Source organism: Passer montanus, unplaced genomic scaffold, assembly GCF_014805655.1.
Source record: "Passer montanus isolate IOZ18808 unplaced genomic scaffold, ASM1480565v1 scaffold73, whole genome shotgun sequence".
Lineage (NCBI taxonomy): Eukaryota > Metazoa > Chordata > Aves > Passeriformes > Passeridae > Passer > Passer montanus.
In genome coordinates this window covers 1875101-1901616 of record NW_024372481.1, presented here as the reverse complement: position 1 = coordinate 1901616, position 26516 = coordinate 1875101, and the positions used below count along the sequence as shown (strand labels likewise).

The 26516-nt window shown below is 48.2% G+C and overlaps 2 protein-coding genes across 3 annotated transcripts; one reads left to right on the top strand and one right to left on the bottom strand.

Moving 5' to 3' along the window:
* Positions 1-1878: 1878 nt before the first annotated feature.
* Positions 1879-12350, top strand: STOM (stomatin). 2 transcript variants are annotated; one of them, XM_039730650.1, is made up of 9 exons: positions 1879-2050; positions 5395-5498; positions 6347-6419; positions 7325-7407; positions 9094-9297; positions 9789-9923; positions 10370-10550; positions 11434-11568; positions 11654-12350. In XM_039730650.1, the coding sequence occupies exons 1-8, from the start codon at positions 2002-2004 to the stop codon at positions 11565-11567; spliced, it is 963 nt and encodes a 320-aa protein (XP_039586584.1). In that variant the 5' UTR covers positions 1879-2001; the 3' UTR covers position 11568; positions 11654-12350. The 2 variants fall into 2 exon arrangements, with proteins under 2 accessions (XP_039586584.1, XP_039586583.1); XM_039730649.1 differs by having other exon boundaries at positions 11434-12350.
* On the bottom strand, positions 12295-22188 carry GSN (gelsolin). Its single transcript, XM_039730648.1, has 17 exons — positions 21968-22188; positions 20651-20852; positions 19973-20127; positions 18982-19143; positions 18629-18778; positions 18295-18384; positions 17265-17397; positions 16953-17041; positions 16427-16642; positions 15720-15853; positions 15172-15262; positions 14823-14993; positions 14038-14212; positions 13639-13763; positions 13394-13471; positions 12907-12967; positions 12295-12671 (listed from the first exon to the last, which is right to left on the bottom strand). Exons 1-17 carry the CDS (start codon positions 22100-22102, stop codon positions 12502-12504), a joined length of 2337 nt encoding a protein of 778 aa, XP_039586582.1. The 5' UTR covers positions 22103-22188; the 3' UTR covers positions 12295-12501.
* Positions 22189-26516: the final 4328 nt, after the last annotated feature.

Sequence of the window (26516 nt, the reverse complement as noted above, 5' to 3'; positions counted from 1 at the left end):
ATGCTGTACATCTTTTAATGACAATTTGTATAAGTTTCCAAAGCACCTACAGAATCATAGAACCATTATCTTACTATTGGCACCAGCTCAGATTTTTCTAGTGGCAAATTTGCTGCGGAGGACAGGGGCTCCTCACAGTTCTTTCCACAGAGCCTGTCCCTCCCATTTCCAGCACACCCTTCTTTCCTTATCGATGCTGATGAACTCTAAGCCAGCCTATCTGCCTGGAGATCCTAAGGTCAGGCAGCCCATGGAATCCCACGGACTCTCACTCCATTACAGCACCGTGATATTTACAACCCATGGTCAAATGTCACATTGCTTTGTAATTTCTTCGTCGGCATTTGCCAGCTGCGTGCAGGTGACAACTTGAGCATAAATGATTATTTATCAGTTCTCATTTAGCTCACAGGTTGTCCCTTCCTGTCACCCACGTGAAAAATTAGCCCCATGTGCTACAGAGCATAGGTAAACTCCAAAGTTGTAGACAATAGGACAAAAAGGTTGTGGAGTTACTGATATGAGAACAGCAGGTGTCAGCACTGGTAAATTTATTAATAGCAAACATATGAGTAAAGATAATGGGCAGAAGGACTTTCAAAAGGTCACTCGGGACTCTCGAGACAGATTTAGTCTTTAGTTTCATGTCCTGCTCATCTGGATCAGACTGAAATCAACTGGCACGAGTGTGGCAGGAGGAGCTCACAGCAGCAATAGGAAGAGTGTTCAAGACTGTACATTTGGCATTCAGCTCCACTCCTACCTCTGCCTCAGCCAATTGTGCTACCAAACCAAAATCTTTGCCCCTCTGGAACGTAATGGACAGCAAGATTCAGGCTGTCCATTTAGGCTCTTCCAAGGAAGAGTTTAACACAGAATAACATCAATGCTGAAAATAAATCTATTTTAGTGGTCTAATACCATTTTTGTTCATGGACTGCAATGTGTTTTTTGAAGAAGAAGCAATTGCACTCTCTCAGTGCACAGTGTAATGTGATAGGTGCACGTTTGCACATGCCCACTAATTACCAATATCCCATAGAGAAATAAAGGTTAAAGAATAGCCAGCAATTATCTATGGACTTCATAACTCACACTAATATTGAATTCAACTTTGGAACTCTTGTCAAATTTAACAACCTGGTATGCAATGCCTGTGTGTGTATGATGTACTTTAGCACAGACTTTGTCTCTGTGGAGGGACCTTGGAAAGCAGCAGAAATCGTTACTGTGGCCTCGTCCAAACGGGATGAAAGATCCCAACTCTCCACGTGAGATTAAGAGAGCGTGGGGAAGAAAAGCAATAAAACCCCACAGAACGCTGACCCACACACGAGGCCGTGTCACTCCATGGCCGCTCCATGGTCACTCCATGGTCACTCCATGGTCACTCCGTGCCCCTCCATGGTCACTCCGTGCCCCTCCATGGTCACTCCGTGCCCCTCCATGGTCACTCCGTGCCCCTCCATGGTCACTCCGTGCCCCTCCATGGTCACTCCGTGCCCCTCCATGGTCACTCCGTGCCCCTCCATGGTCACTCCGTGCCCCTCCATGGTCACTCCGTGCCCCTCCATGGTCACTCCGTGCCCCTCCATGGTCACTCCGTGCCCCTCCATGGTCACTCCGTGCCCCTCCATGGTCACTCCGTGCCCCTCCATGGTCACTCCGTGCCCCTCCATGGTCACTCCGTGCCCCTCCATGGTCACTCCGTGCCCCTCCATGGTCACTCCGTGCCCCTCCATGGTCACTCCGTGCCCCTCCATGGTCACTCCGTGCCCCTCCATGGTCACTCCGTGCCCCTCCATGCTCGCTCCCTCACGCCCTCAGCGGCGGTGGAGCCCCCTGGCGGCGGGGGCGGGCGCGCGCAGCCCCCTGAGGGAGCCGCGACGGGGCGGCGCTGGCGGTGACAGCGGCGGTGACAGCGGCGGCGGGACAGCGCAGACACGGCTCGCAGGGGACGCGGGACTGACTCCGAGGCTGCTCTGAAGAGACTCGGGGACCATGTCCGACCACGAAGCGGGGTTCTCGGGCAAGAGCCGGCTGCCTCCAGGTAACGGCCGCAGGGGGAGCGGGCAAGGGCTGTCCCCAAACGGCCCCGCAGCGGCCGCTCCTCGCGGGGCGCCTTCGCGTCTCTCTCCGCTTCTTCTTTTTAATTATTGCTTCATTTAGTCACGGAGGAAAGTTTGAGGATGCTTCACTGAAGTTAAGCCCGCGAGAGGAGCGAGGAGCGGTTGTGCTCCGCTTCCCGGGCAGCCTCCGCTTCCCTGAGCCCCGGCGGCCCGGAGCGACCCCGGCCCCGGCTGAGGGGGGCTGGTGAGCCCCCAGCCCCGGCTAACAGGGCTGGCTGAGCCCCCAGCCCCGGCTAATAGGGCTGGCTGAGCCCCCAGCCCCGGCTAACGGGGGATGCTGAGCCCCCAGCCCCGGTTAACGGGGGATGCCGAGCTCCCAGCCCCGGCTAACAGGGCAGGCTGAGCCCCCAGCCCCGGTTAACGGGGGATGCTGAGCCCCCAGCCCTGGCTAACGGGGACTGCTGAGCCCCGGTTAACGGGGGATGCTGAGCCCCCAGCCCCGGTTAACGGGGGATGCCCAGCCCCGGTTAACGGGGGATGCTGAGCCCCCAGCCCCGGTTAACGGGGGATGCTGAGCCCCCAGCCTCGGATAACGGGACTGCTGAGCCCCCAGCCCCGGCTAATGGGGATGCTGAGCCCCCAGCCCCGGCTAATGGGGATGCTGAGCCCCCAGCCCCGGTTAACGGGGGATGCTGAGCCGCCAGCCCCATCTAACAGGGGATGCTGAGCCCCCAGCCCTGTCTAACGGGGATGCCGAGCCCCCAGCCCCATCTAACGGGGGATGCTCAGCCCCCAGCCCTGTCTAACGGGGGATGCCGAGCCCCCAGCACCATCTAACGGGGGCTAACCCCGCTGCCCCTTCGGGTATCGTGGCCACAGGTGGTGATTCCCGGTCCTCACTCTGTCACCACGAGCTGCCCCGGTGGCGTAACTCGGGTGGCTTTGTGGTGCGTGGTTTCCTTTCCTGTGCAGTAACTCTGGTCACTAAGTGGAAAACTACGGAAATGAAGACAAGCAGAGTCAACAGAACTAATCTCTGCAACGCTGCATCAGTAAACGAGAGGAAGAAGACCTTAGGGGTTGTTTTTTGACACTACTGTGGCTTTTTACTGCAGCCAAATCCTGTCTAGGTGTGCCTGGAGGAAGTGGTAGAGGTTCTCAGACGGGGCAATGAGTTGTACTGAATTCTTACTTCTTGGTGTCGTTGTTGATGTGGTTTTTGGCCTTCCAGTTAGGAGGTGTTGGTGTGTGATGTGGGTCAGGACATTTTGGAGATGATGCACTGAGATAGCACAACTGGCAGTTCCCTCACTGGAAGCTGGAATGTTTTCCTGTTACTTCCACTGCTCAGAAGCAGGCAACGGAAAAGTCCTGATTTATTTTGTGCTTTTCTCGTTTGCAACCAGAGAAGGAAATGTATTTATAAGAAAGCTTTGTGTACGAAGCCTTTGGCTGGGTAATTCGAGTTGTTGTATAAATAACTGTGGATCTCTTTGGGCCTGGTGCCCAATGGCACATCCTGGCTCTGGCATCTTTGGAGATGATCTGCATTTCATGTGTAACTATGTTAGTTATTAACACCTCACCATGGTCACGTCGGTGCCACTCTTGTCTCTGCAAGCCTTTCCTGAACACACTGCTGAGGTGCTTTCTCCTGCAGCTCTCATTGTGATCACAATAAAATATGGAGTAAGTGGCATTAGACATAGTGTTGGTTATTGGATGTCAAAATTTTGGGTATTTCCCATGTGAAATGCTCTGTGAAGACACGTAATTCACTCTGGAATTGGCGTTTTGTTTTCAGTCATTTCTGCTGTTGGACAGTGGTGTGCTTGTTTGGATTGTAGAGACTTTGCAGAAGGAAATAAATCACAAATGAAGCGTGTGCCACACCTCAAGCTGTAACGAGAACTTTCCCCTTCCATCTTAGCCTCCAGCACTAAGTGTGTATTATAAATTCTTAATACAGTTTGATGGTCCAAGTGATAATTTCTTGCTAAAGTAATGGTAACTGTTCCAGTCAGCCTTAAAGGCATTGAAGGCTGATTCAATTAAGTTTTTTTATTTTTTTAATAGTCTTTCTCCTTGTCGTTTATTTCTTACAGAGGTTGCTCAAGAATATTTCCATTTTTTTATTGCCTGCTTAGACTTGTCCATCACAGCAGGTTATAAATCCAAGGTGGGGGCTTACCTGCCTGTTAGCTCAGAGAATATTCCAGTGACAGGTTTGGGGTTTGGGAATACTGTCAGCCAGCACTTCATGTGGGGTCAAGCCTTTGTTTCCATCCTGTGGGGTGGGCAGGGATGGGATCACCTCCAGGAGCTGCAGAACCAGCTCATCCCACAAATGCCAGGCATGTTTCTTGTGTCTCATAGAATTTTCCACAAGACAGCTTCTCTCTCCCTTCTTGTACTGTAAAAAACAACACATTGGTGCTAAATAAAGCAATCTTGAAATGTGACATCATTTGAGGTGACTTCTACATGAAATTCCGAATCTCCAGAGTAGGAAGTGATGCTTGTGAGTGCTGGGTGTCACCCTGGGACGTCCCTGCTTGGCAGCAGGCTCCTGGCAGCCCCTTAGGAGTCTTAGCTGGCAGGATAAGAAACTTCCTGTAGCTCTGGGAATGCCTCCCAGGCCACGTTTTGTCATGGCTTTGCCTGGGTAGCTTTTGAAACCACCCGCTCGTTATTTGATCCCAGAGTTACCTTCAGCTGGTGTCTTCCATTGACAGGAATAAGGCATGAGGAGTTTCTGGCCAAGGAATTCTGTATGGAGGTTTTAATTCACATCCAGCTAATCTCGTACCTCATCTTATCCAACTTCCCAGATCCAGTGGGTGTGAGAATTGTGGTTTCCTTGGATCTGCACCCGTTACAGCTGGAACAGAACCCACGTTCCAGCAATGCTGTCCCAGAGCTGGCAGGCTGGGGGTATTTGTGTTCTACTCCTTACATCAGGTTCCTCTGACTTCTCAGGAAACAAAGGAACGATTTCCACTGCTGCCTGTGAGTCACTTGCTAGAAGAACTTGGGGGAGAGAAAGGCATTTGGGAATTGAAACTTCAGTGTGGTACACTTCTGCATAAATGCTACTTGGACAGCATTCTGCCCTCAGCTGTCTTGCACAACTTAGAGACCAACGAAAATGAAAGCAGAAGTTGCCTTTTAATTTGATTTCTGATCTAAACCTACCTAATGCATTTGGCCAGAGGAGTAGTGCTAACAGTGACTTATTTCAAGGAACGTTCAACATAAATATCCCATTTAGGCACTTTAATAGGCACTCCTGTTTAAAAAAGTGACAATTTCTGCTCTTTTGTAGATGATACTGATTCTGGCCTCGGTGTGTGTGGATGGATCCTGGTGATCACTTCGTTTTTTTTCACTGTTCTTACATTTCCTATATCAGTATGGATGTGCATAAAGGTAAAATCGTTCACTGCTAAATTGAATTAAAACTTTCAGCAATGCAGAGTGGCTATTATTGTTCTCAACTGGATTTATTGAGAAAACAAACACAAATTAATCTAGCTCTGTTCTTTCTTGAGCTATAGCAGACCCCAGCACTGCAGTGCATTCATCTTCAAACTAAAAATAAAAATGGTATTACAATATTTGGTCAAAATAATTCCTGCATTGCTGTCTTCACTACATCTGCCCAGCTGTCATTAGTAAATGAGCTCATTTGAAGGATCAGAATAATTGCAAGAACCCATAACTACTCTTACAGAATGGATATTTTATTTTTTTAAGATCTCTCCCTATATATGACCCATCTAAATATGAAGTATGTGAATAGAAATTATGTACACAGATGTGGCTGCATGTGACATATTTGAAGACACAGTGTTGTCTGTGATCCCTCTGAGGTTGATGTTGCAGTTTCCAGACAGGAGGAGTTATTTCCTCCTGGCTTGGCTGATGTGACATCAGAATTGGAGCTGGAAAAGTCCCTGCTGGGTCACAGATGCTGCACTTTGTTGTGTTGTTGCCAGGATATTCCTGATGGCTGCTGCAGGTGCCTGAGCCTGCCCAGGTGCCATCGTGTTGAGAGTCTGAGGAATATTTCTTGTCTTGGACTATTGTCCTGACTTTTTCCTTTTGCTCTTTGCTTTTTGACAATAAAGTTTTAACTAAAATTCTCAAAAGCAGCCAGTAGAGAAATGTGTATTAAATTTGAGACTCAAGACTGTCGTAGCCTGGTGTGTTCCTAATTGGGAATCCATCGTGTGACTTCTGGAAACCCGTGCTTGACATGCAACCATCTGTTCCAGATTATCAAGGAGTATGAGCGAGCCATCATCTTCCGCCTCGGGCGCATCCTGAAAGGGGGAGCAAAGGGACCAGGTATGTCCTGGACAGCAGTTTGTGCCAACTAGTCATCAGCAAAACAATTGTGGTATAGAGACATTGCAGTAAAGTGGCAAAGGGATTTCTCAAGAATTCTGTAACTTCCAGTAAGAGGATTTGTTACAACAGGAATTTATGAGCCTCGTGGGTCTCTTCCAGCTCATAAAGTTCTGATTTGTACTCTGGATTGAGAAGACAGCAAACTTAATTCCACCCTTTGTTAATGTATGATCTGCAGGCAGAATCAAAAGCACTAAATGTAAAGGGAGGAGTAATGGCATCAAATGGCTTCTTTGAAAAAAGAAGTTTGATGTATCAGTTAAACCCAATGAGTCTGAAAGCCTTGATATCCTTCAAAAGTAACAGAAGCCACTAGAGTATTTGATAGTTTTGAAAAAAAGTTGTCTTTGTATATTGGAAACTGAGATCTGGAAGAATGTTATTTTCAGCTGTTGCTGCTGCTGCTCAAAGTGACAGAAAGGGGCAATGGCTCTTCCTTCATTTTCACCCAGGCTTTGCAATGTTCCACATTGCTGGAAAGCTGAAGGATCTCAGTGAGCCACCAGAACAGAAGGCAGGAGATTGGTGCTTGCCAGAATTAGGCCCCACAAATAACTCTGTGGGGAACATTTTGAAAAGTAGTTGTTAATAGTTTTGGGGCTGTTTTATTTCCAAATGTTAAAAATCTCTTAGTAGTGACATCCAGATAAATTAAAGTTTCTCAGCATGCATTTTTGAAAATCTTACCTTGGTTTGGAAGCCACTAACAAGTGTTGTGCTGTTGAGCTCCTCACAAAGAGCTGCACAGCCACAACAGTTGGATTTCACCTTATTGCAGAAACAAGTTTTGTCTGCTCTAATGACCCATTTTCACATCTTCTTGAATGGATTTTTTGGCACAGGTTTGTTTTTTGTCCTGCCTTGCACAGACAGCTTCATCAAAGTTGATATGAGAACCATCTCTTTTGATATCCCTCCTCAGGAGGTGAGTTTGCATTTGCCTTTGCATCTCCTAAAGTCCTTGCAGAATTTTGTGCGCTTTTCCTTCTCCCCTCTCAGTATTGGGTAACATGCAGTTTGAATACAGATTGCTTGTGCAGGTGCAATGTATTGTGAAGAATACATATATCCCTTAGAAATGTCATCAGTAAGGAAAGAGCACTGAAAGAAAACAGATGATGCTCTGAGGACCAGATGAGATAATTGAATACTGCCTGAGAGCTGGAATGGGAGGGGTTTGGAGTGAAGGCTGCTGGGCTTCATACAACATTCCCTAATTGCTCCTGTGAAACCTGGAAGATTTCCAGGCGCAGCAGGGATCTGTCCTGTGCCAATTTATCTACTTGTATAAGCTGGCTCAAGTAATGGGATGAAATTGGAATATACATCAAATGCTGTTTATAGCAACTGGGGGAATGAGTGGTCAGCTCCCTTCACTGGGTTTGTGTGCACCTGGCTCCTGTGCCCTGCCCTGCACAGGAACATGGTGAAGGTGCTGCCACTCATGGCAGGTCCTAAAGAACAAAAAAATTACTTTGATTTCTAGTCTGATTTTCCATGGACATCCTAACTTTGTAGCAGAATGTCTCCAGAGCATTAAGCCAGCTGAACTCAGTGCTGCCAACTTGATGGATAACAAAAGAATAAAACCCAACCGTCCCTCTAAAAATAAGTTAGTGAACAATTGTATCCTGATGGTTGTAACTGTATCACTCATGTATCAGGTGCATTTTGAGACACAGAGATGCTCCGTGCAACCTGTGTGGTGCATCTGTTTCCTATCAGATCTGCTCGTGGGTTTGCTGCTCATGGTTCGTTGTAGATTGAGACAAATGGCAGCTGTCCTGGTACACTCTAAAGGGTAATTGGGAGAAACCTAATCACTGGCAGGCAGAATGTGCTTGCAGCTGCTGGTGTACCATTAGTGAGGCCATCAGTAATCCAGTTTTTCTTTTGACTTGATTAAATTATGCTTACGGATTTAGGTTTGTTTGTGTTCCTTACATAGAGGCAGAAATCAATTTTTATTTGTTCAACATGATTTCTGTGCATGCTACTCATTCTTTAGCTTTTGTGTTATGAAAAGCCTGCTAAAAGAGGTAGTTTGGGAAGGGACATGGCAGGTAAATCTTGAAGGGAATAGTGCACCATGGAACGAGGTTCTCTGAGCTCCCCTGTGCAGTGCCACCCTCCTGTCCCAGGAGCTGCAGCTCTGCAGCACAGTCCCCACAGCCCTGGGGAAACCTCACTGAAAGGCAGCACGGGCACCTGCCTGGGTGTGCTTCCTTGCCAGAATCACTGGTTAAGCCTTCTCAGATGAAGATGAATTTCAGAGTAAATAATTTCTGCTTTTCTCTTTTTCCTGTCACTGACATGACTTGCAGATCCCTGTGATTTCGAGGAAGTGGGCTAAAAATAACATTAGGGCAAAGTGAATGGAATGTGCTTTTTCACAGAGAAGTTTCTAATCCCATATTTAGTCTCAGCTTTGCAGAGCTGTACTGGGAGGTTTGTGAACACTGGGGCATGTTCACACGCAGCATGAATATAAGGACTTTTGTTTTCAAGGCAGTGGGAAACCAGGACTTGGTGTAGTAAAACAAATACATGATTGTCCTAAAAATTAACCTTGTATTTATGGAATATTCTGTACTTTCCCCACTGCTTTCAGATCCTGACCAAGGACTCAGTGACAATTAACGTGGATGGAGTGGTTTATTACAGGGTGCACAATGCCACCCTGGCCGTGGCAAACATCACCAACGCCGACTCAGCCACCCGGCTCCTGGCACAGACCACCCTGAGGAACGTCCTGGGCACCAAAAGCCTCTCTGAGATCCTCTCTGACCGTGAGGAAATTGCCCACAGCATGCAGGTATGAGTACCTTGAAGCAATCCATCAAACAGCAGGTAAAGCAGCAATCCCATGGATAACTTAAAGGTGGGGATTTATTTGATCTCTAAGTGATCAGTTGTGATTTGGAGCTGTAGGCAAAGCCCTGACAAGATCTCTTGGGAGGGCACTCTGTTAAATAAGAATGAGGCACTAAAGCACTAAGGGCCAGTGGGACTAGCACATGGGAATGGGGGGTACAGGAGAGGATGGCTTCCCTGGATCCTTGTGTCAGTCCTTCACTGTGGAAGGAAACTGTGCCACAGAATTCCTTCAATACCTCAATCTAGCTCTGGGAGTTTTTGTTACTTTAAAACAGTTGTGCTCTTACAGCTGTCAAATCATACAAATACTAAAGCCCTGAAGGTCTGAGAATTTGAAGAGAATTAAGTTGGTTTATTGGTCATTCTTCAAATTTGGGCATTAGTTTGAGGCAGGTGTGTGGCTTCACTTACCTGTCCTGCCTTCTGTAGACAACACTTGATGAGGCAACAGACGATTGGGGCATTAAGGTGGAACGTGTGGAGATCAAGGATGTGAAGTTACCTGTCCAGCTGCAGAGAGCCATGGCTGCAGAAGCAGAGGCTGCCCGGGAGGCGAGAGCCAAGGTAATGACATCAGCCTGGGGGCTGGATTTGGTTTTTCCCAAATGAGAAATACACCATTCCCTCTCAAGCCCTTGTAGATACAAAAAAGTACAGCTTGAGGGAGAAAGTATTTTCAGCTATCTGTGGGGAGTGCCTCTGGTTTTGAGAGGCAGTGCTGGAAGAAGCACAAAAGCTTTTGAAGATAGAATAAATACTTGCATTGCATTCTCAAGACCTGATGCCAGCTTTTGTGATCCTGCATTCTGGATGGGAAGATACCAGGCACTGGGGCCTGGAGAGCAAACAGGAGCAGCTTGTGCCTGGTGAAAGCACGTGTCCAGGGCAGCACTTAGCAGGGTGCTGGGCAGTGGTACCTGCCTGAGGCTGAGATCATGTGGATTCCCTGTTCCTCCTGTTTTGAGTCCAGTTTGAGGACTGAGTTCAGCTTGAGCCGTTTGCCTCCCCAGGTGATCGCGGCCGAGGGCGAGATGAACGCGTCCAGGGCCCTGAAGGAGGCGTCCATGGTGATCACAGAGTCTCCTGCTGCTCTCCAGCTCCGGTACCTGCAGACCCTGACCACCATCGCTGCCGAGAAGAATTCCACCATCGTCTTCCCCCTGCCCATAAACATCCTGCAGGGCCTCCTAGGTGTGACGGAGTAGGGAGGCTGGGAGGGCAAGCTTGGGGTCAGCCCATGTTTGCAGCACTGAATTCCCTGTGTATTTTAGCTTGTGGCAGTGTTAGCAAAGTGGGTTTGCTGAGGAACCTTTTTGTTTTACTGAGTGTGTTATAGAACTTCTGTGTAATGTTTGTGAATGTGGACAATCGCAATATTTGAAGTTGAAAGCCTCTCAGAAGGAGTACAAGCAGGTTGTGATCTTAAATAAGCTTTATCCATATTGTCCTGGATGGAACACCTCTAATCCAAAATCTCCTTTTCAAATAGAATAGAAAACCAGTTGTGGTAGAGGTGATCCAACATTTGGAATTATTCCTTCTACAAAATGGGTCTGCAGCCCTGCGAGGGAAGTGTCCTGGGGGGCTCCTGAAAATCAGGCTCCTGTTCTCTAAACCAGTCCCCATTGATGAGAAACAGTTGTGAGTGAAACTTTCTGTCTTGCTGCCACCCAGGAACGGCACAAACATGCCGTAGTTATGGATACAACGTGCTTGTGGTCGCTGATGGGCTGCTGTTGTTATGAGGCTGTGTCTGCATAGAGTTGCACTGCTTTAAAGCACTGAAAAGGCTCTGCATCTGTTTATCCTAAAAATATTTTTTAAAAACCAAAGTGCTGCATTTTATCCAGATCTACAACCTTATTTCTCTAGGAAATGCCATGTCTGTAACTAGCAGCAGGGAGGAGTGGTGTTTAACAGCAGGTGCTGCACTGGTGCTTTACATGTTGGTGCTGCTCTGTGCAGACCTGGAGTGGTTGTTGTGTCAATAAGGGCTTACATTTCATCCTCAAAGCAGCTGGGCCTCAGATCACATAACCCAAGCTGTTAAACTTCCTGTTTTGTACCCCTGTAGAACGGATTAATAAGAGAAGAAGTGAAGTCAGTGAAGTCAGCGTAGGGAAGACTCTTCAGGCTGCCACCAGCACTGAGTCTGACAGCTTTAAAATCTGGGACGAGGCAGTGGAACTGAAATGCCAGGATCACTGATGTAAGTGCCCTTCTCCCACTGGCCAGCATAACTCCATAAGTAGTTCTTTATGCCCTTTCTGCTCCAATCAGCTCTGTATTTACAGGTGTTTTAGGCCTGGGTACCTGTGCCTCGACACGCTGTGCCTTTGTCACTGGCAGGAGATGCCCAAGTGCTGTTGTTTTTCTGCCTGTCTGCTGGGCAGGTTTTCCTCTGCATCACCAAAGCAATATACTTTGTGTTTGTCAAGGTGGCAGCTGATGTAAGCTGAGCCTCATTTCTGGCTGGGAGCGGGAGAAACAGTTAACAAAGCTGGAGTAATTAGCATTGCTGTGCTCAGGCACTTGGAGTGGGAAGCAGAGCACCAGCACAGCTCCAGGTTAATCCTTGGGGAAGATGAGTCACCCTGTAACTCCCGTTGCTGCTGCAGGTGCCACCCCTGTGAATTCTTGTTGATACCACAAGATGCTTTTTTGCTCTCATCCTGAATAAAAAACATGCTGTTTACTAATGAGTGAGTTTCTGAAAGAGTAAAATACTGTTTATCAGGGTCTCAAACGCATATAATTCTGAAGAGGGGAAAGCAAAGCAGTCCCAACTTCTCAAAATAATTTCTGTAATGTTTTACTAAAAAGTCCATGTGCAAAAAATGGCTTAAAGAAGGTTTTGGTTTCTAAGGTGTGTTCAAACATGGGATCTACAGCTGCTCTTTAATGTTTTCTTCTTCATAACAAACCCCACCATTTCTGTTCTTCCCATATTTCATACAAGCTTTATTGTATTAAATATAATCAAAGCAAGGAGTAGGGTCAATGACTGGTCGTGATTGTTTTCGGAAATTATTGCACAGCTAATTGGCTATTAACATCATTCCCTCGTTAACATACATCCTGCAGGAGGAAGGAGCTCTTGAAGGCATTGAAGGCACTGAACTTGCTCTGTTTCAAACACTGCTCACACATCCACATCTGCCATTGCCCTCTGCAGGGGATCCACAGCCCAGTAGTCATCGTCCCAGCCCAGGAACCAGCCGGAGAAGGTGGGAGGCTCAAAGCCCTGCTTGACGATGGTCACCGGGGTCCTCTTGTCCCGCGTGGAGGGGTCTGTGTCAATGTAGCGCTTGGCTGGGGACACAGGGAGGGATCTCACTGAGCACCAGGCCTGCACAGCAGCACCTCAGCTGGGGCTGAACGGCTGCCAGAGAGGCAGCTTCACATCGGCCGTTTGAACAGAAATACCCACTGAAAGTTTGTACCCTATGGTTTTATCTATGCCTGTCAGAATGTGAATTGCCTGAGTCATGATCACACAGTGGGGAAATGAGAAAGGGATAGTTCAGACAGGAAAATGTGACATTACCAGACTTCAGTGCTTCAGTCTTTTCTTCTTCTTGGGCATCTTTCCCAATCCATACAAAGACCTAAAGATAAAAATATTAATTAATTCAGCAACAATCATTCTCTTTATGAAGGGATAATTTAGATGAAACCTCAGTGAACAGAGTGTGACACAAACCAGAAAATCCTCATGTTGGTGTGCCTGGGTTGTTGACCGACATGACCAAGGCTCTATTGGTCAATAATGGGAAGTTTTTTCCCCTGCATTTTATTTACGTGAATTGTAGACTCTTGAACAAATTCTACACTAGCTTCATGTCAAGGGAAAGTAGCAGATGTTTGAACATTTTTCTGTAAAATCTCAAAATTCAGCTCTGAGTTGCCTTGTGGCTGATGTGTGCTGAATCTGTAATACAACAGCACCTCTGGCTATTGTGGTTGAGGTCTCAATCTGGAGCCAATCTGTGCCTATTCTTTGCTCCTCTTGTCCCCCTGTAAACGTGACATACCTGATCCCATGTGTCCAGGAGCATCACATCATCTGTGGCAAGGTCATCCTGAGTCAGATCTCCAGGAACTTCCTCAATCTGAAAAACAGGGTTAAGATGAGCACAGGCTTCATTGACTTTATCTGTAGAGGACACACCACACCAAGAAAGATGAGGTGTAAGCTGGTGGGGAGCTCAGAGCAGCTGGGCCTGAGCTGCTCTGAGCCCTGTCGGGTGGGTGCTGAATGCATCCCCCAGACACTCACGGTGAAGCGGCCGCTCTTGTTGGAGCAGGCGAAGAGGCGCGGGGGGTGAGTGTCCATCTTCTTGTCCTTGAGGCGCGGCGAGGTGCGGTACGGGGCTTTGCCACCCAAGGCTGCCCAGAAATTGTCTGGAAAACACAAAGAGGGACTGATGCCTCTCCTGTTCATGGAACCCACACCAGGGTTATGGTTTGGGCAGGACTTGAAGCATTCTTCCAGGTCAGAGAGGCCCAATGGCCTGCAGACACACATGAGAGTGCTGTTAAACAATGAAATACACCCAAGGAGCCCCTCTTTGCCCATGTCCACATCTTGTTCTGGGAGACAAAACACCCATGAAATAACTGCTGAGGATGTGCAGCGACACAGAAATGATCTCAGACTCCACTGAGACCCCCTCACCTGGCTCTTTGCCCTCAGCAACCTGTACTGGGCGAGCTCCCAGTATCTTCAGCAGCTCCTGTGCTCCTGATTTCTCAGCATTGCTGGCTCCTTGGCCAACCCACAGGTAGGCAGCAGAGGGAGTTTTCAGGACAAAGGCATCATTGGAGTTCAACTGACTGGCTGTAGGATCCAGCTGAAAAGAAGGAACACTGCAGGTGTCAGATGTAACCATCCTCTACAGGGAGCCTGTTAATTCAAAATCAAACCAGAATCTACAGCTGAATAAACTGCAAACAAGATTTTCCATATGAGCATGTAAAGCTGTCAGATGTGTTGTATATTCCCTGTATCCAAGTGATGAGTTAGATTTTCCACATGGGAAGAGTAAATAACTGTTTCAGTGTGTGATTACACATGACCTATAGCAGGAATGCCTGGCTGTCATTGTGCCAGTCCTGGTGGTTATGGCAGGAGATTTAGGAGCTCACCGGGGAGCCCATGGCAGAGCAGTCCCTACTGAAAACACTGATCAATCATTAACACCAACTCCTCTGTGTCAACAAGGACAGGCCTCTTGAAGCTGGAAACTTGGGGAGTTCCTGCAGCCATAAACCACTGCCCTCTCCTCACCAGGATTTACTGTTGCACAGAGGTGTTGTGTGCGTTTTCTCTCAGAGCAGTGGGGCTCTGAACCCGTGTCCTGGCCCAAGTTCCTCTTCCATGGAGGGAACTGAACTCTTCAGTGGATCACGTTCCCATCAGGGGCTGCACACACAACACCAAGGCTGCCTCCCTCCACGTACCTCCACTGCTCTGGTGGCTCCGGAGGTGCTGGAGCGGACCTGGAAGAGCCGCGTTGCCGCAGGCGCAGTCTGGCCTCCTTCCCTGGAGGTCCCACCCTTGTACACAATCAAGGGCTTTCCACCAAACATGCTCATCAGGTGAGGGGGCTCTTTCCCTTGCACTACTCGTTTCTGAAGAAAAAGAAACTTGCTGTTAGTTTGAGGAGTGCAAGACTAACCAGAAATGGCTTTTACAACTCTCTGTCGAGCTGGAATATTCACAGAGCACCCAGCTGGGCCAGGTGTTTAATATATATGGACATATTCTTTATTCCCCAGTGCTGGGTTGGTTTCTGCTGGGTCTCTTTACCTGCACAGGGCTGCCTCCCAGCTCCTCATCCAGCTGTACTGTGAGGAATGCAGAGGTTGCAATCTCATCCTGCGTGGAGTCGGCGCCCTGCCTGGAGAACAAGGCCAAATCCCAGCTTTATTCTCAGCCTTTCCCCCCACACACCTTACAGAGATCAAGAGGAGGTAAGGAAACCCTTTGTTACTGAATCTCTGCAGCACTTCCTTCAACACAAAGGAGAAATTCCTTATCCTCTATTGTAGCACAGTGAGTACAGGGGGAGATAAGAACCTTTCCTAGATAAGCAGAGCTTGGTCCAAAGAAGGGAGTAATAACCAGTGGGGGTGAAATTGAAAAAAAAAATAGCTCACACAGTAATTCCCTCCATTGTTCCACTTCAAATGAAACATCCCAGACCTCTGGTATTGTTTTGTTTGCAAGGGAAAGTTATCTAGGGTGAAACTTTATCCCCTAAAGATCCTCTGAAAGTGGGAAGCAGCAGTGATCGATTTTCCGAGTGGACTCGCAGCCCCAGCGTTTCCTGACTTGCCCCAGGGTAAGTCCCGTACCAGGTGTAAATGATCTGTCCCCGCTTCCCGTCGTGCTGGTAGTCGTACAGGATGATGTAGCTGTCCCCGCCGTAGAACTGCCCGTACGTGGCGGGGTCCACCGGCACCTTCTCGGAGCCTTCTATTCTCCAGATCTGGCGGGAGAGGAGCGGAGGCGCTGCAGAGCGAGCCCGCGGCCGGCCCGCGTTATCCCCGAATTCCGCGTCCCGGAGCGGCGGTGCTGCCGCGCCCTCTGCCGGGACCGGACGGGACAATTCCCATCCGCTCCAGGGGCTGCTCCCGCACGGAGCTCCGAGGCTTTTCGGGGCGTTTTTAAACAGCCAAACCTCGGGCAGGACCGCTGTAGGCTTCTGGACAGCCCCCAGCCCGTTCAAGCCAAGCCCACCCCTGCTTCTATGCTCAGAGTCATGAACCCAGGTGCGGCAAGACATTCATACATGCGATGGCAACAGGGAGAATAATCAGCAGGAGGAATAAACCCATGTCCACAGTGCTGGGAAATCGTGGAGTCAGAATCAACCCCACTTTTCTGCAGGGCTTTCAAGACCCAGCTGCTATTTCTGGTGTCAGAAACTCCCCCAGTAGTTACAAGACCTCAGTGTTGACAGCTCTCTGGCCTCCTTTTGTCTTGCTGCTCTTGCAGCGATGCCATCAAGTAGCAAAGAAAAGTCTGGAAAGCTCCCCAGAGGGATTGTGCCACCACTGACCTGTTTCTTGCCAGAGCCATCATCCTCCATGCCGTGCTGGGCAGCCATGGCCTTGGAGCTGTGCAGGGTGGCCGCGTCGAAAGGGACCTGCTCAATCTTGGCAACGTGGCCAGACACGTGAGGCTGCCCCAGCCCTTCTGTCTGGTCCCTGTCCCGCCAGTTCTTGAAGAATTGCTTGAACAAAGGTGTCTCACCACTCTCAGGGAGGACTTGGATCTGAAAGGAATGAGCCTTTAGAACCATCTCCCTAAGAACAGCAGGTTTATCTACTCTTCTTCACTCTTAAAAGAGGTCACGGAAAAGGTACAGGAGTATCTGAGAGGAAGGGAGTTTAACTACCAGCTGTGCTGGGGTAAATGCTGCTTTAGCCCAGGAGCAGCACTGCAGAATCTCCCAGAGCAGAGCAGATCTCCCACAACAGGAGCCACTCAACAGGGACACGAGCCCTGAGCCACCCGTGCTCCGCAGTCCCTGGCCCATGTGGCAGAAAAGAGACCCCAGTGCTTGGGCTGCCACAGCTCCTCACCTGGGTGTGTTTGGGATAACCCATCTTGTCAATGAACTCTGAGGCTGTTTTCAGTGCTGCCTTCTTCTCTTCAGAGTTGGCACCTTTGCCTTTAATGAAAATAGAGAAAGGGGGTCAGGATTTTTTACCCAGAGAAGAAACTGTCCCAGGTACCTTCTGCCAAAGTAGAAGGGCCCAGCCTTCCAGATAAATGATGCCAAATAACAAATGACCATTGCTCAATCTCTTTCATGCCTGTTGTGATGGCTGAGAGAGAACAACTGCCTTTCTATTTATGATATTAATTATTTTCTCCCTGGTTGTCTCAGATACCTTTCCAAACAAAGATCTTTCCATCTGTGCCGTGGTCCAGGATGAAGCAGTCATCTGTACTCAGGGCTGCCTGGGAGAAGGGGTTCTCATCTGCCACCAGGGACACTGCCATGTTCCCAGCCCCATTGGAGACCTGTGACAACACAGCACAGAGCTCACATAAGCACCCTCTGTCCCTGCTGCTCTGTGGCCATAGCTCAGAACTCAGGGAGGGGAAGGGAAATCCATTTAAATGCACTGGCTGCTGCAGGCACTATTGTTTTCAAACAGGATACCTCTGACACAGCAGAGTATGGCAAAAACATAACACTTACTCCGAAGATTTCAACTATTTCTAGCAAAGCACAAACTGCTGGGACCAAGGAGAGATTGGTCCAAAATGGGGAATATCCTCAGTGCAAAGGAATATCTTCTAAACCAAACCAACTGCACACAGGGACTGAAGGGTAACTGGAATGGCCTCTCTGTATCAAGTGGGGTTAAAAATCTGAGTTCCTCTACTGACTGATGCATAAAGTGCCACATAACAAACCATCTTAGCAGATATTCACCCCACGGATAGCAGAGGCTGCTTGGAGAAGATTCCTCCCAAAAAGTCTTGGACACTCTTCTCCACTCACACAGCTGATGGCAAATGACACCTTCCAAGTGATGGCTTCATCTGGGTGTTAGAAAGGGGCAGGTCCTGCTTCTCAGGCTCACTGTTTCTAGTTCTTTCCTGTCACTTTCCTAACACAATGCCTGACAGCAGAGGAAATCTCCCTTTTTCCCGTATTTGTTTCACACTCCACCTTTCTCTCAAAAATTCCTGCAAGTCCCAGCTGTCCCACTACAGTCATGAGTGGTGACAAACCAACAGAAAGTACATGGACATGCAGTGCAAGCAACCAAGGTTCATTCATAAAACTTGTGAAGAAGCAGAGTGAGGCTGGACTCAGAGCAGCTCAGCTCCTCTCTGCTATTGCACTTCCATCCAATTTCACAAAGATCACTCCACTCTCCCCAGAGTTATGTCAGGGCTCCTCGTTACCTTGTAGAGCTTAGCCAGCTTCCTGTTGGCTGTGTCGGTTTTGGTCTCATCAGAAGCTCCTTCTGGCAAACTGGGCTTTGGTCCCAGAACCTGTGAGGGAGAGAAAAATCATTACCAGCCAGTCCAAGAGGATCTTCTTTCCCAGGTGCTCCAGTCAAGAGAATGAATGGAAGAGAATCCAAATCAGTCATGTAAATTCCCTCTGATGTCCCAGCAGAGCAGAGAACCAGCTCTGCACTGAGCTGTGTTTATACCACACACCCCACCCACCCCACCTTTCTTCCACACAGCCCGCTTGCCACCCCAGCAGGGACAAAGGGACAGAGGGAATGACCTGGAGCATTTCCTCGCGCTCGGATCCCTCCTCTGACACGTAGACCTTGGCGCGCCCGTTGCGCTCGTTGTCCCGGATGCCCTTGGCCAGCACCGTGGCCTTCAGCCGCTCCTGGCGGTTGCTCTTGGAGCCACACCACTGGAAGATGTTCTGGGGAAGGAGAAAGTCGTGTCAGAGCAGGACAGCACCTCCCTAGGTGAGACAGGACTCAGCTGAACTGAACAATGTCAGTGTTTCGGGATGCTCAGCACTGAGATGGCTTCAGCAGAGTGGGGGAAAATAAAACTTGTGTGAAGGTCAGACTCCTCCTGCCCCTTGAGTTCTGCCACACGTGCCTTTGACGTGGTACTCACACTGCCCAGGTCCAGGATGAAGCAGTCCCCTGTGTTGAAGCTGTCCCAGCTCACGGGGACCTCCGTGGCCCGGACTGTCCTCCTGCCTTTGACCTGCAGCAGCCGCTGCACAGTGACCTCGTTGGGAACCACGTGCCTGAAGCCAGAAGCCACACCACCAGCCTGGGGGAAACACAGGAGCAAGCATTCACACCAGGACTGGGGGAAGAGTGTATTCCCACGTGTATAACACATCCTGCCTACCAGAAATTATCCCAAGCTCGGGATTCACTTTCTCTGCTGACAGACACTGGGAACTATTTATCAATGCAGGCAACAGGACCCATGTCAGTTACCCTCAAAAAAAGCACAAGCAACTTTAAATGAACGAAAGTGACAACAAGCGAGTGGGAAATAAACAAAACAGAAAGATCAGGAAAGTCTCAGACTTGAGGAAATGTGAGCACTTTGCAAGCATGTGACCTGCTATCACTTTCCTTGTGCCTTTGGATTCCTAACAGACACAACTGCTTGACTGCATGTTTTCACTTCTATCCCACTTTATTGTGATGGCAGGGAGGAGTAACTCCCACTACTGTTCGTCTCCTTTACCAAAACATTGCACATGCTGGGAGGGTGGGCTAAGCACAGAGACTGCAAGGTCAAACTGTTATGCAAGTGGGGAGAAATCAAATCTCCTGGGTAGGCGTTTCCCATTAACTTTGCTGCTTCTTAAATTCATTCCAGGTGCCTTGGGACTGTTCTTTCCTCTGCCTCTTGAAGAAAAACAAAACCTCGATTCCTAAAACTTTCTGGGGCTTTCCTTGTGTATTATTAATTCAGCCAAATTTCTCCCACTGGGATCTGCTGTTCTCCACCCTGTTCAGATCCAACTCATTGAAAACATCTGGCTGAGAATGGGTTTTGAGCAACTGGAAAAAGTGCAATTCCCACTCTCCTGGGAATTGGGCAGGATGCCATTTGTTGCAGACTCGAGCCAGTTGTCACCCACCTTGTATTTGATGCCAGATTTGAAGTAGCCCAGGAAGGTGGGGGACTCGTGGCCCTGCACCTCGCGGTGCTGCACAGCCTTCCCCTGCAGGTGCTCATCCATCTGCACAGTGAAGATGGCAGCAGCCCCACGCTCATCCTGAGAGCTTTCATCACCTGAAACACAGAGAGAGACACTGGGAGGGGATGCAGGGTCTGCCTCTGCATTCAACTCTGCAAACACAGGAGGAGAAAGCAGATTTAACTGTGATATTGTCTGGGGTTTGCAGGCTGTGGGAAAGCCTTGGCATGGTACTCTGTGACATGGACAGCAGAGGGCATTTAGGAGAGGGAAAATCCCATTCCCTGATCAACAGGAACACACCTGACCTCCCCCCTTTCAGGCAGAAAGGATTTCAGCCAGACTTTTCACCTGAGATCTTGTCTTCCCTGTGAACCTCTGCAGAACTTACCTGTCCCATTGCCCAGGAAAAGCTGGCTTTAGGATCAGAGGTGGCTGTCCTGTCTATTGCAGAGACCACACAAATATTTGACATGAGTAGGGCTATTTACCCCCAGAACTGCATTCTCACTGCGCTGCTCTTCCTTTCCTTGGGTGACATTTCTGGCCATGGCTGGAGCAGAGAGGCTCAGGGGTCACTCTGGCTCCCAGCTCTGCAGGGACACTCCCAGCACTCACCCAACCAGAAGTGCAGGTCGTACTGCAGGTTCCCGCTGCGCTGCTTGATGGTGTTCAGCACCAGGTAGGAATCCCCAGTGAAGAAGTCTCCATACAGGTTTTTTGGCACTGGGACCAAATCAAATTTCTCGACCCTCCAGATCTGAAGGCCAGGTTCCTTCCCAGCCTTCAGAAACTCGGCGTGTTCCACCATGCTGACAGGCTGGGGGCGAGACAGAGGGTGCTGTTCAGTGGGCAGGACACAAGGAAGTCTCTAAATTAAATTGCTTCTCATCTCCTCACTTCTTGTGCCAGGCAAAAAGTGGAAAGTTTCCTTTTTTCTTGTGCACTGAGTTTTGAAGGGGGGAAAAAAATAAGGATGTGTGTGGAAAGAATCCCTCTCCACTGATCACTGTTAATTTTCACTTCCAATCAGCTCTACTTCCTGGCTCATTACTGCCTTATCCTCTTCTAGACTTTATTGTCTCTCTGTCTGGATTTTAATCTTTGTATTTTTCTTACTATTTTATAACTATTTAGTATGGCACATAAGTGAAGCTTGTCATTCCAGGCTGTGGGAAAGAAGCCCCTTTTAACCCCACATGTTGTACATCCTGTGAAAACATGATTTACAGGTTTCTAAAACCAAATAGAAAATGCTGTGAATATAATTGAATATTTAGGTAATTAACAGGCTTCTTAAAGCTCTTCTGTTCTGACCTGTTACTTAACTGCTCCCTTGTAGGAATTACATTAATTTGCACAATATCCTGTCCTAAGGACACTGCAATTTTGGTTTAATATGTTTATTGCCATCCTTATGCAATATATCAACACAGTGCAATATCCTTCTTTTTTTAAATAACCATAATGAACGCTTTCTTATAAAAGAATTCATTTTGGTAATTCTGAAAGGAAATAAAACATTTCTGGTGTATTGGGAATGAAGTCTGTCCATCGATCACATCACACCTTTGAGAGCTATCAGGTAACAGGGAAGAAAACATTACAATATTACATTAGAAGCATTCAGTTCTTTGAAAAAGAAGATGGTTCACAGCAGCTGATGGACGAAAGTAAAATATGCTCAGTTTTCAAGGCAGAAATAAAGAATGTTACAAGCTAGAAAGCAAAATGATGAGTTAGGTATCAAAGTCATTCCTAAGCTGAAATCAGATATCAAAGATGGAAAAGAATGAACTTTATCATCATGATTCCAGTTTGCCTGAATCCTACCAAATTCCCACTAAAAAGTGACTAAGAGTTAAAGGAGAGGGACCCCTGTAAGTAGCTGGAACCAGAAGTTTTCAGTGTTTAATTGTGACGTTCCTCACTTACCACAGCTGAAAGCACAAGAGCTGCTGTAACAGCATATCCAAGCCCTGCCACAGACATGGAGCTGACACAGCCCAGCTTCAGAGCCATTGTGCAGAAAATGGTGAGGAAAAGACAATTGAAATCCTTCCTGCCCATTTCTAGGAGCAAATGGGCTTCTCCCTTCTCCTGCAGAGCTGCGGGGAGTCCCAGCTCCTGCTCCTCTGGCTGCTGGGGAAGATGAGGGGCAGAAGGCAATCTTTTATCGGGACAAACACACCCACCCTCGGCAGCCCAGGGGCGTAACGCGTCTGTGCAAACAATCCCTCTGGAATCCCAGAGCCTCTCCCGAGCCCGGCAGGCGCTCACTCCCACAATGTGCGATCCATTACCGACAGCAGCCGGGGTCACACGGGCCAAACTCCCCTGACAGGCACAAATTCAGAGACATCAGCAACAGAGGCAACGTTCTGTCAGCTGAGAGCTGGAAAGTTGATGAGAGGCAGAGAACAGCACGGCGGCTCCAGCTGGCAGCGGATGCAGGGACAGAGATTTGGGGAGGACAAGGATTCAAGGAGCAGCCTGAGGATGGGGAATGCACCCTCAGCTCTCTGAAGTGTCAGAGCAGCAGAGCTCAGCCCGTGCTCTGCACCTCAATGAGCCCCCACACTGCCCTGGCAGTGAAACCCGGGAGGGTTGGGGATGCACTGATGGATTTCAGCTCCCAGAGCACAACAGGGCATTCAGAGTCTGGTAGGTGACAGCACAAAAGCTCATTCAGCAATTCACTCATTTCACAACCAAGTATTTCTGAGGGTGTAGCAACAGCCTGTGACAGGAACACAAGAAACATCAAACCTACTCAGCCCAAAGGAATTACAACAGGCTGACTGTGCACCCCAACAATCTGCCACCAATAAAGAGATTATTCTTCCAACTACCTCACACTGCAGCAAGTTCATCTATCACATTTCCCAAGTGTTTGCTCAGAGTGAACTGAGCAGGAACCTTTCCCTGTGGCCCTCAGGAACGGAGCAGCCACGCAATGTGGAGTTGAGCTGCTGGGCACTTTTGCTCTCAACACACCCAGGGGAGAACTCCTGACAGGCTGAGCTTCCCATGGTCAGAATCTCTCAAAAGATTCTCAAATAACGGGCCAAACCCTCCACCCATAAAACTCCACAACAAAATTTCCACGAAGGAAGGAGCAGACCCTGCTTTGTGCTCTCTCCACTCTCCATGAGGGTATTTTCATTCCCTCTCTCCTGAGAACACTCCGCTGCTCTCTTGTCCAAGCTGATGCATTTTAATTTGAAATGTCACCTTGGCAAAGTACCTTTGAAAATTTCACTGGAAAGTCTCAAACTGAAACAGACAATAAAAACAATGTGCTAGTCCTGCTGGTATTTCTGATCTCTGTGAAGGAAGTTCAGAGTGTCAGAGGTCTCAGGCTCAGTGAAAAACATGTTGGAACCTTGACTCTAAGGAAGGCAGCTGTGAAAGGCTCTGGCAGCTGCAGCAAACCAAACCAAAAGACTGGGTTGCATAACATTAGAAAGAGATGGGTCCTTTCCAAATGGAAAAATACTCTGGACTTTTTATTACTAAATTAAATACCTGTATGGTCCCACACCTGGGCAAACCTCACAAACTGAAGGCACAAAGACCCAGGATAATCTTCTTTGTTAACATCCAACACTGTAGGATGTTGTAATCCTCAGATACACATAGACACAATCTTTTTGAAAAGCGTTTATTTAGTCTTCTAATTAATTTGGCATTTTGTAAGTCCAAGCTTGCATTGCCAATGAGCTGCAATATATAAACACAGGCAAAATATTGAAAGAGGGCTACAGTACATAAATTGTATATTGTAGTGCTCTTTCATAAAATTAATTAATCTGAACCATTCCTGGAGGGAATAGGTGTAAATCTACCCCAACAGCTGGTTTGGGTTATCACTGCTGGCAGCAAGTGCTGCATTGTTAAATCCAGCCCCAGAAATGTTTGCTCTGGACATTGTTCTGAGGGCACTTGCCAGCTCGGATTGCCAGGGCCCTACTGAAAAGGGTGTCCTGATGGAGACATGGAAAACAGGCACTTTCCAAGCTGCTGTTAATAAAAGTGTCCAGCTTGGTCCCAGAAAGGGTGCTATGCACAGCCAATGGCTTATGCAAAGGAAAGTTGTTTAAGGAAAACAAGGAAAGGGCTTGGAATAGAGGATTCCAGTGCAGATGGATCAGCTAAATGACACTTGGCTGCACAGTGATGAAAACAAGAACTTGGGAAAATTAGTCCAATGATTTGAGCAACCACTGGAACACAACAAGCTTGTTATGGTCTCCAGATGTGCAGCCACACCAGCAGGACAGGCCAGCCAGGAATGCCCTGGGATGGAGCCTGGCCTGCAGGAACAATCCCAGGGATTTGCTCCCGGGCACCCAACAGGAAAGGTGACCACTGATCAAAGTCTGTGTCTGGCCCACAGACCAAAGGCAGCCTGGAGCTGCTGCTCCAGGGAAGTGTGGAATGATCTCCCCGAGGCTGGAAGCTGTTTGCTCCAGGGGGAGGCCAGGAAAGGCAGAGAGGCCCCAGCCCTGAGCTCAGCAATCCCAACCCTGCTGTGCATCCTCCAGTGCAGGGCTGGGCAAGCCCCGGCTGCTGCTGCAGCTTCCACTGCCTCCAACCCACTCAGCTCCTGCCTGTCCTGGTATCCAACCCAAAACACCTTTTCTATTTGCACCCTGCAGCTGGGAACAACAGCTCTCTTGGCCTCCCTCCCTAAATTCTTCATTTCTGCTCTGCTCACTCCTCGCTGTGGCCGTGCCTCCCTCTCATCTGTCGCAGTCACCTCTGCCCTCCCAGCAGCACTTTGGCCGTTTGTCTTCACTCTCCTCTGAATTTCTGCCAAGGAGGTGCCCAGCACAGCCACGCTGAGAGGAATGTCCTGTTCCCTTCAGGAAAAACCTGTGGACACCGAGCCTGGAATCTCTTACTCTGCCTCATCACACTGCAAAAGCCATTACAGGGAATAATTAAGGTTATTATCCTCCACATCACATACACTCACATCTTCACATCTACCACCATCTAAAGCTTAATGATGTCGCTAAAGTAACTTTCTACAAGATAATATCATCCAATACTCACAGCAGGGAAAGAAAGAAAAAAAATATTTATTTCATTCAGTAAGTGGCCACTAACAAGAGAAAAATGAGCACAATGATTTTTGTGAGGCCTGGTTAATCTGTAATAATTTGTGGCAATTCACACGTGAATATACCCACAAATAGAGCCAGGACTTACCTGCACAGGGCTGCTCAGGAAAGCTTGGCTGAATTAAATGAGACAGAAACAAGGGCAGCCCACATCCCCATGTGGTTGTGCTCATTTGCAGCTCCGGCGTCGACTCGTGATGGGTTCAGATAATTTGTCTAAATCTGCTGCATAAACAAAACCCACACAGGAAGGGCTGCAGCCAACACAACACTTCACCACAGAGCATCCAAACCACCTGCTGCTCACTGCTGGATCAATCCCTGCCTTTCTACATGGCAAAGGCTGTATTTTTGATGTTAATGGATGGCACTTCCAGAACATCAAAATAAGTTGCAAATAGAGATTGAGTTTTATTAAATATGAGGAGAACAGTAAATCTGAGTAGAGTCTGTACCCACACTACAGTCATGCTGCAAAAATGCCCCTCATGCACCAATCCTCATTGTACCTTGGGGGCACACATTTGCATTTCCACCCAACTAACTCTCTCTTTCCTTTTTGTCAAACATTGCCTGGAGAATATGAACTGCTCCAAATAAACAACAATAGATGTCCTCACAAAAGAAAGCCTCCCTTATTCCAGCACTCCAGGCTGCCCATACCAAGTGCCAGAAGAGGTAAATTACTGCTGTATTCCTGCTGCAACAACAGGAAAACCCTAAATCCCTGTTTTGCAAGAGGCACAGGGGTATAATCCTCCTGGCATGATCAGTTTGAGGAAATCTACAGGTTGTGCTTGCCACAGTAACAGCCCAGAGCAAGGGCGGTCAATAATAGCAATGCTGAAGAGATCACAAACAAAAACCCAATAAAGTTATTTGCTTCTCTCAGGTTCAGCCCTTTGTGCACTCTGAACACAATCTACACTGTCTGACTACCCATGTAGCCATTTCTTTATCCTCTGGTCTGCTGCTGCCCATAAAAACTCTGATGAATTTATAAAGTTTGTGAGAGTGAACAGCACAGGACCACTTGCGTTCTGACAATCCAAAACTCAGGACATGATGCTGCTGAACACAGAGACAGTTCAGCACAGGATCCACAGCGATGACAGCACACCCTGAAAATGGAAATATCTGTTTATTCATTCAGCTTCCCTGCCAAACCAGTATAGAATATCAATAATTCCTCAGTAAACCATTGAAAATAACTCTGGCAGGACTACAGCTTTGTTACCAAGGGGACAGGCATTGAAAAATATCTAAAGTAATGGATTAGCTAAGTTTTCAGTCTCCAGACAGCCCTAAACTCATATATATACAAATCTAAACCCAACCCCTTTCCTTCCACCCCT